This window comes from Lycium barbarum, chromosome 11 (genome assembly GCF_019175385.1).
Source record: "Lycium barbarum isolate Lr01 chromosome 11, ASM1917538v2, whole genome shotgun sequence".
In the NCBI taxonomy this organism is placed as follows: Eukaryota; Viridiplantae; Streptophyta; class Magnoliopsida; order Solanales; family Solanaceae; genus Lycium; species Lycium barbarum.
The window spans coordinates 17,779,609-17,789,964 of NC_083347.1; the positions used below are offsets into that span (position 1 = coordinate 17,779,609).

Here is a 10,356-nt window from a genome sequence, read left to right on the forward strand (position 1 = left end):
AATGGGTTTGGGCTAGTTTGGTCACCCCTAAGTGTAACTACTCTTTAATATAATCCTCTCACATGGTTGGTAAGAGTAAATTTCTTATAAATATATTATCAACTTGCAGATCTTTTAATCTTTGATATAAATAGTTGGTAAACATTGTTGGTGAATATATCTACCAACTTATGGATTTTTTTTACAAAATATAAACTTATATGTCAAGTTTTACATTTAAAAATTTTGAAATCATGATTTGGAATCCCAATAAGTGTTTTAAGGCGGGGCGTTTTATATATGTCTCGGCGAGTCGTAAGCCCCGAGGCACCGGCCTTAGGCCCCATGAATATTTACTTTTTGATATTTCATAAATAATATAATTACAATTAATATTTTTAAATATGTAAAATTACATAAAAAAACAGTAAATAAATGATATATATATATATATATATATATATATATATATATATATATATATATATATATATATATATGTATGTATGTATGTATGTGTGTGTGTATATATATATAAATGTGCTTGATCCTCACAAAAGACTAATCAAAGCTATCAATTATACAACACTTACAACTTGTAATTATATATAACATAATTTTATAAGTTTAAACAATACAATAAAATAAAAGCTATTATGAAATGAAAAATCAACTCTATATCTTAACTTTCAAACAATAAAAAAAATCACAATCTCTTAAAACAATATTACTATCATACTATTCATTTTATCTCCTTTTAAGCAAATAATCAATAAACTTTATCAGTATTATTATTAAAACTTAACTCCTTCATAAATAAAAATAAAATTACTTTCAAATAGCGAAATCATAAAATATATAATTTTGATACATAGGATAAAAGACCAATGACAAGTGAAAATGTACAATTCGGCTATGTATTTTTTAAAAGAAATATTAAGTGATACTCACCCTCACAATGTTCTCAAATAATAAATATACAATACTACGACTTGTTATCTGAGTTACACCTAATCTTCTTATTTCTATATATGAAAAACTATTAAGTATCATTCATTTGTTAAAGAATTACGAGGGTCAATGATTTTAATCAAGGAATTTAACATATAATTTGTGTAAGAACTATTAGGCGGGCTTCCAGCGTTGGGCATTAGGCGCGTTTAGGGCGTATAGTCAGGCGCTTAGGGCGTAAGCCTCACAGGAACTAAGCGCCGCACGTGAGCCCGGGGCGAGTCCTGAAACTGCCTTTTAAATCATGATATGAAGTTGAAGTTAAAATTTTGTGCAAATTGCATAAATAAATGCTGATTTGAAATCACGATATGAGTTCATATCGCATGTCCAAAAGCCTACTTAATAGTAATATTGGATATAAAGACGCTCTCGAAGTTTCGAACTTGTGACTTGTCACCAACCGGAGACTCAAACTATAAGCAGGACATCGTTAGGCCACAAATTAATGGACAGGTGCAAATTGATGTACTACTAGAGTTTCTCTCTAGGCCATGTAATTGATTATGATCCAACACCTCCAAAAATTTTAGCGTATATATATTCTCAGCGTAAAATATTATTTTTACTATTAGTATATCTTAATTTGTTGTGAAAGATAATGTGCCTTATCTTTAAGTGATTAAATTCACTTTATATAAATGACTACCCGGTAATTATACTTCAGATAATATGTTAATGTAAATATTATTAGTAATATTTTTAAATTATGAGTAAATAGAAGCTAAACTCAAAACAAAATTGGTTACAGAACATAAACGTGATGAATTGGAAAAGTCTGTATGGGATAGAAATATATAAGTAGTTGTAATGGTACTATAAATTAGGAAAAGCCGGATGTTTTGTTCTATAATATCTCTTGGCAGTTTTCTCCAAATATATTGATGGGATGATGCCTATATGAAAAGCTTTGTCCAGGTTGATGTTTATTGCCGGCCACAAATAGTTTGCTTAATATAATAATAATAGAGGAGGGACACTAACCCTTAAATTATGACCACAATCAAAGTCTTATCAACCTCCAGATATTTACAAACTATACTAATTAAAATATCCTGAAAAATATCTTGCTGAACAGATGCCTCAATTAAAATATTGCATAGCAAGTCTGGCCCAAATAATGGGGGAACAAATTAGGTTCACTAATCTCTTGAAGCGAGTCATCAGTGTGTGTGATTTATAATAAAAGCAAATTAAAGAAATGAAAAAAATATGTGGTGTTTGGCAAACGCAGACAATTTTGAATATCTGTAATATAATAGTACTTTGTTCTGAGTAATTGCTAAAGTTTTCAGCCATTCATCTCACCTTGTTGAATTTGAACCACTCCCATACAATACAATTTCTTATTTTGAAAAAAGGTGCGGATTCCCACACTTAAAATGTACTCAAAATTGTTACTAGCCTTGCAGCTTTCTGTACTATTTCTTAAATTAGAGGTGATAAAAATGAGTGGTGCAACCAATGCTTCTAACAAACCACTCATGGTGGGTTTCTTTTCTGACCTCAAGAGACGCCAAAGGGTCTACGCCTGGTTATTTCATTAAAAATTCTAATATACGGAGTATATAATATCTTCACACACACACGTAAATCAAATAAATAACCTGAAAAATAATTTGTTACAACATCATGTTAACAGTCTCAATGAATAATATTAGTATTAAAATTTCTTATATTAATTGAAAACGAATCAAAAATGAATGCAATCCATTGTTCAATGAATTGATAAAAAGATCACGAGATTTCAAGTTCAAATTCCAAAATAACAACTAATACTCCCCATTTTTTCTAACTTCCATACCTCATGAAATAAGTCTGGCGTACACACAAGCTAACCCTAAACAGTTTGATTATATCAAAAAAAAGAGGTCTATACTTAATATAATAATTTAAGATCTTGAATCCGCTCTACAACCAGAATGGTGCAAGTCTAGGAACGAGAATGGGAACCCTGGGATTAAGCTACAGAGCACATATGCCTGGTTACTTTGTGGGCGATAGTAAATTACGAAATAGATCGGCTTAAAGTTTGATGCTTCTTCAGAATTACAAAAAAAAAAAAAAAGACAAGATAATTCCCTCTTCTTAATATTGTATGTACTATATCCTAATAATTATATTACATACAATAAGTGAAAAGTATAGCAAAATGATCGATCCTATCCCTAAGAAGATTAGTAGTACAAGAACACATCAACAACTCTTATCCTAAACTATCTTACTAAATCCACCGACTACAAGATTTGGGGGGGGGGGGGGGGGGGGGGTGGTAAAGGGTAAGTAAAGAAGTAGAAATGACGTAAATGTAAGTGAAACGAATGGTCAGTCAATCCAACGGCTACGAGGTGTCCGAACTTTCCAGATCTACGGTTCTTGAGTCATCATTGAGTCTCATAAAATCTATGCATCGAGGAGCTGTGAGCCGATCCTCCGTTCTCTGAATCTTAACCGGCGATGTCTGGACTTTCCGGTGACGTGGACTTTCTCTATCATCCTATAACCACAAAAACACAAAGTCTTTTAAGTACTCAACCTTATGAAAAATGAATGAGAAATATGAAAATTAGCAAAATAAATGGCACAAATTATATACTCCACCAAACTAGGGTTTGCACATAGATTTGAAAAAAAATAATATATGAAGACGAGATGAAAAATAGTTTTTGAAGGTTGAAATTGTGTTTCGAGATGCATTTTAATTGAAAAGACGTTAAAGTTTTATGAGTAGAGAACTTGGAAAACTTGAGAAACTAATCTAAATCACTTGAAAAAATCATCTTCAAAAACTGCCTAAAAACTGATCACTTCTCAGAACCAAACAATGTTTTCGAATTTTTTTTTTTAGGCCATACGAGAGATAAGGTTAAGAATAACGAAAGCTTAGAAAAAGGTTCATACATCTGAATGAAGATCCGCATCATCAGTTTCACGCATTCTCTTTGAAGAAACATTATTTCTACGAACATATAATGAATCTTCACTGCTTGATGAACTAGCCGGCGGTGGTGGTGTAGACGACCACGGAACAACCTGTAAATCTTCCTCTTCATCATCAATTTCCTCTTCATCTCCATAATCAGTTTCTTCATCGTTTACGCTTTCACTCTCCTCCTCATGATCCCTACGGTAGTTGCATCTATCCACACATCTACACGTGTCGCATACGGAGACAGTTTTCCCAAGCTTCGCCCCGGCTGCAGACCAAGCCGTAGGCGATTGACACACGTGGCATAGCAAAGACCTAGAATGCCTCGCTGCCAGAAAGTTGGCCGAGTGAACCTTCGCATCACAGTCCCAACACAAACTCGCGTTGTCCGATTCACAGAACATCCTAGCCAATCCCTTACATAACTCACACAATTTCATCCTTTCTCTATTTTCAACAGAAAGACAGGAAAACTGCACAGAGAGGAAGTAATACACAGCAATAACTTCAACGGGGACAGATACAATGGAGAGAGAGAAAAAAAGGAAGCCAATTGCAGCTCGAACTGAAAGAAATCCGGAAAACACCAATTCTTCCTTAGGAACTACGGCGAGGTGTATTTAATAAATGTAAACTAGAAAGACCTAGGGATGCGTGGGTGCTATAAAAACGACAACGTAATGTGGAGGTGAATGGTGAGAAGGAGTGACAGGTGGTAGGTACATGAGGGAGCAAAAGAGGACTTCTTTTTACTATTTTAGTCGCAATTTATGTGACCATGTCTAATTTGAAACAAAATTTAAGAAAGAAAAGAGAACTTCAAAAATTTATCGTCTAAAGCGAGTTTTAAATATTTGTATGATTATAAATCTTTCGTTACGAACAAAAAATTAATTTTAATTTTTTTTCTAATTATACTCACTCCGTCTCAATTTATGTAGCACACTTTTTTTTAATGTCTCAAAAAGAATGTCATATTTTTATATTTAGAAATAATTTAATTTTCTAAGATTATTTATCGTCACACAAAAATTTAAGACCTGTTTTAGACAGTAAATTTTAAAAATCTTTTTTTTTTCATGTGTCAAGTCAAATAGTGTAACATAAATTTAGACGGAGGAAATAGCATAATAGTATACCCCCGAGCCCCGTCGTTCAAATTTATGTGGCACTATTTAATTTGATAAGATTTTAAAAAAAATCCTTTTAAAATTTATGATTCTAAATAAATTTTATATATTTGTGTTAGAGTAAATTATTTCATTAAAACGTAAAATGAAAGTTTTAAAGTTAGATAATTTTTAAATAGAGCCAAAGAGAGTAGTATATTTTCTAAACTAACTAAAAAAGGAAAAAGATGCTACAGGACAGGCTATTTTTATCTTGTGGCTCGGGAAGAGATGTTTCCTTGTGTTCGTACAGGATATTTTTTTCATATGGGTGGAAGCTGACGTGGAGATTTAGAGTTGGAGGAAGATTCTAGTTTGTCCGACGTGGAGTAATGGGGCCACGTGAAATGCGCCTGAAGAGAATTATTACGGGAGTGGAATTTGAATTAGTGTGGGCCCCACTCTCAAATCACATCATTGGGTTTGGCTAGCGTAACGTACGTTGCTTTGGATTAATTAATGTGCCTCTGAAATGAAATCGTTTACTAGGTTAATATTCTCCCACGTGTCGACTCGTTGTCGATGTTGCTTCCATCCAGATTCTCTGAATTTAATATTACAGCAATAGGTGGTGCTTAAGGGTCGTTTGGTAGTGGGTATATTAATAGTACTTTCTCCATTCCAAAATAAATGGATTTTTGACTCTTTCTTTTCTCCCAAAATAAGTGAATTTTTCAAATTTACCCTTCTTTTTACTTTTCCCGTTCACTTTTATTTGTTCAATATTTTAAAAATAAATTTTCATTTTTACTTATCATTTTTAACATATCAAGATAAGATAACTTTTTTTCATATTTTACCTATAGTATTTATTACTTACTTCAAATCATTTTTTAAATTCAATAAAAATATGCACCAATTAATATGGATACATTGATAAAGTATGCACTTCATTTATTATTTCTTAAATAACGTGAAAATTTTAAAGTGGACAAATAAAAGTAAATAGATGGAGTAATAGTTTTTCCAAATCCCAACATTAACTATTTCAATCTTCAAATTTTTTTTGGAAAAAGACATAAGGTATTTTAGTCAAATGACCATTTGATTAATGACATTAATTAGATTTCTTAATGAGTCTGCGGTCTGCCACACCCTAAAAGTTCAATTATTTTGATATGGAGAAACTATTTAATAAGACGTACTTTCTCTGTTTTAATTTATGTGAATCTAGTTTTTTATTAGTCTGTATCAAAAAGAATGATCTCTTTCTATATTTGGAAACACTTTACATTTATGCAATGATTTATAACCAGACAAACTATACGTGACTCATTTAGGACCACAAGTTTAAAAGTCTTCTTCTTTCTTAAACTCCATACCCAGTTAAATAGATTTACATAAATAAACGGAGGAAGTATTAGTAATGTTGAGCTTCGATATGTTAGAATTAGTTATCCTGGCAATGGTCAAAAGACTCAAAATTACCCATTTACTAGTTAACTTTGCTGTTCGTTATACTATGTGACTGTTGATTCTCATGTCGTTACTAACTTAACACAAATATCCCTAATTGGACTAATTTTTTCAAATCACCCGATATCACTTAGGGGTCGTTTGGTAGATAGTCGAAATTATTCTGAGATTATAATTTTGGGACTAATTTATTTCATCTATTGGGATTATTTTATACCATCTAAAAGATGGTATAAAATAATCCCAGTATAAGTGGGATAAGAAGGTATAAGCTGGGATAAGAAGGTATAAGTTGGGATATCCCAGCACTAATTTTTGTACCATATTTGGTACAAGGTATAAATTTATCCCAGCACTAATTTATACCTTGTACCAAATATGATATAAAAATTAGTGCTGGATATCCCAGCTTATACCTTCTACCAAATGATCCCTTAAAATTATCCAATTTACCCGTTTTCCTCTTTTAACCTGACCACTAAACTAATTAAACTCATATGAATTGTAACCCATAACCCAATTGAACCCAGACCCGCTAATCTCCACTCTTCTCTGCAGTAAACCACCGTCGACTTTAATTACCCATTTTCTTATGAAAAACGACTTATGCTTATGAAGATTATTGAGTAACTAGAGATGAAAAGGAAAAAAAATCTAAATTGTGTGAATAATATATAATCGACTATGAAGGTATCAAATTGGCTAATATTATATTAAACTCGCAAGTCATTGCGTTATAACTAAACCAATCCAAATGTTACCTTAATTTATGGTTTGGACGACCATGCTTTGACTTGAAATTTAGAATAGAAACAATATGAGAATTGTCACTAATTTATGTACATCGTTCTCCCATGTTACTCTATTATTTCTGATTATATTTATAGTTTAGGTGACGCCAGAAATTGTAATTTACATTAATCAAATAAAAGAATCTAAATAAATGATTTAAAAATATGCACTAAACTAACAAAACCGGTCCTGCGACTGTCTGTGTGTGGTAAACGCGCGTAACAGTGTGAAAGGGGAGGTAAAAGATGGACATTAAAAAATTAAGGCTAGCCAAAAATTAACAATAATTTGAGGCTAAACACATACGGAGCATCCGATATCTTACGTGGAAAACTATCACAAAGTCCATCTTACCAACTATGATACGAGTTACGGCTCCTACCTAAAATAAAGTTTTATATTCTCTGAAATTATTTTTATATTTAATTATTTAGGATAATTCATAGACTTTCATATAGATTCGATTTTATAACAGTAGTTCCCCCAGTGGTTTATAAGATTACATTTATTGTCCATTTGTCCTTATTTTTATTTTTTCGTAACAATTCTTTTAACCTATTTTTTATCAGAGAAGGTTGAGGATTGACATTTATATAAGCTGTGCGGTTATGATTAACGTCATTGCATTAGTATCCAAAAACACACGTGTTGTCTATGTTGTTACAGACGTTTGTTTCCTTCCAATGTATGGCTATTGTGCAAAAATTGGGACGACGAAAGAAGCAAGAATAATAGTAGTAAAGACTAGTATTCCGAAGTAAATGGATATGTGAATTTTAATGGAGGGAAAGATATTTATTCCGAAAGAATTTTTAGAAACAAAAAATGTTTACAAAATTACTTAAACAACAAAGTAGTATGTCATAAAAGGCAAATTAGTCAACTCATAATTTTCAACCCAACTATGAGGTACATCAAAGATGCTATTGTTTACCCCTTAAAATGGTCACAATTCAATTTGTATGTGGTTTAAAGGATATACGGTTTGATTCGTTAATTACGTAAAGGAATAACAACAATAAACAAAGATTAACGACAAGAAAGTAAAGAGATAGCCTCAATCGACTTGAAGAACAACACAACAACTAGTCCGGACCGGGGTTTAAGAACTTAGAACCCAAACCAATTTGTATAAAATTGTATTGCCTTTGATGTTTACAGAGCTTAAGAATTAGGATTTTTCGTATAAGTATGCAGAAAAAATGGGATGATGACTTGTGAGGGTGTACCTCCCTATTTATAATATAAGTGTTTTGTATTATACATGGTAACTAAATTAATCATGGGGATAATGATTCCCAAAATCTCGGGTTTAGCGGCTGTGTGGCGTGACGTGCGGAGAGAAATCCGCAACGGGCCGGATTTCTCGGACTCTTATCAACTGTAGCATAATTCTTCGGATTCTTCTACATCCGAATAACTAAGTTCGAAACATTTCTATCCGACTAGTCGAGCTCATACTGACCTGTTGCTCCTCGTTATTGTTCCGGACCTTTGGCCGTCGGGTCGACACCTTAGACCCCGGTTTTCACCATAAACAGCTATAATAGAGCGTATTTCGTTTTTTTACGGTAGAACCACACTATGACCCAATTTTAGATCATCTTATTTATTACTGATAAATAGGTTAAAACAATTGTTACGTAACTATCAAAACAAGAGAGATGAGATGTCTAAAATAATCTCTAATTATCTTGATGTGTTACAAGAATAGCTCCACTCCCACGGAAAAAAAGAAGAAGAAATAAGGTGTTGAAGAACTAAAAGTGGGAATCAATTTATGCCACTGACATAAACGAACACTAATTTTGATATTTGCAACTTAATGCCTTAATTACTTCAACATGTAGATTAGTTCTATCAAATATTAGCAAAAAATGTAACACTAATGGAGCTTCGAGAAGTAGGTAATTCAGATCCAAGCTGATCAGGATTTGTGATTATAGCTAATCAAGGAGATATAGACTTTCATGCCGCTTGAGAGAAACAAACACACTGGCTGAAGCTAATGTGATACTCTTGGCTCTTCAATTTTGTTATAATACAGGTTAGGTACAAACTTTATTAGAATGGAAGATATTTTCAATAGTTCAACAAATTCTTCATCTTCTTGGCACTTTGAAAGTCTCACCACAAGGGGTGATTCTTTCTGTTTATATATAAGTTCCATGAGACTATATAAACGGTCATGTTTATATCTCATTTTTCATTAGAGAATTCTTTCTAGAGTGTTGATAGTTTTAGCCTCGTTAAGTCTCAGAAATTATCACGACCCAAATCTAGCATTAAGACTATGATTGCAACCTAATGAGCTGAATAATAGTAAGTGCTATAAAGGAAAGGACCGAGGCACCATACCCAAATATTTCATTTGGTTGTGAACCATGTAATTAAAGGCCGATTTTCATTCGGCATCACCATCAACTATCATTGGACCAAACGGAGTAGCAATAGAATTTTGACAAAAACATAAAGCATGTTAGTATTTTTATGCCAACTGTTTTGGTTTGAGGTTCACAAGTTTAGTAAATGGGTTCATGGAAAAATTAATAATGTAAAAAGATTAACGTCGACACCAACTATCATTGGACCAAACGGAGTAGCAATAAAATTTTGACAAAAACATAAAGCATGTTAGTATTTTTATGCCAACTGTTTTGGTTTGAGGTTCACTAGTTTAGTAAATGGGTTCATGGAAAAATTAATAATGTAAAAAGATTAACGTCGACACCAACTATCATTGGACCAAACGGAGTAGCAATAAAATTTTGACAAAAACATAAAGCATGTTAGTATTTTTATGCCAACTGTTTTGGTTTGAGGTTCACAAGTTTAGTAAATGGGTTCATGGAAAAATTAATAATGCAAAATAAAAAGACTAACGTCGACAGCAGGGTTCGAACCTGCGCGGGCGAAGCCCAACAGATTTCAAGTCTGTCTCCTTAACCACTCGGACATATCGACATTTGTTTACTTCGATGTATTTTCCTCATAATCAACCAACGTACTGACTAAATAAAATTAACTTAGTGAAATGAATCTAATTTCTGTTCTTATTTT

At 32.4% G+C, this 10,356-nt stretch overlaps 1 protein-coding gene and 1 non-coding gene across 2 annotated transcripts; both read right to left on the reverse strand.

Moving 5' to 3' along the window:
* Positions 1-3,058: 3,058 nt before the first annotated feature.
* LOC132618482 (zinc finger protein CONSTANS-LIKE 4-like) lies at positions 3,059-4,651 on the reverse strand. The gene is made up of 2 exons (XM_060333522.1): positions 3,892-4,651; positions 3,059-3,487 (listed from the first exon to the last, which is right to left on the reverse strand). Exons 1-2 carry the CDS (start codon positions 4,357-4,359, stop codon positions 3,332-3,334), a joined length of 624 nt encoding a protein of 207 aa, XP_060189505.1. The 5' UTR covers positions 4,360-4,651; the 3' UTR covers positions 3,059-3,331.
* A 5,527-nt stretch (positions 4,652-10,178) lies between these two features.
* Positions 10,179-10,260, reverse strand: TRNAS-UGA (transfer RNA serine (anticodon UGA)). The gene has a single exon. It is a non-coding gene; the product is annotated as a tRNA-Ser (tRNA).
* Positions 10,261-10,356: the final 96 nt, after the last annotated feature.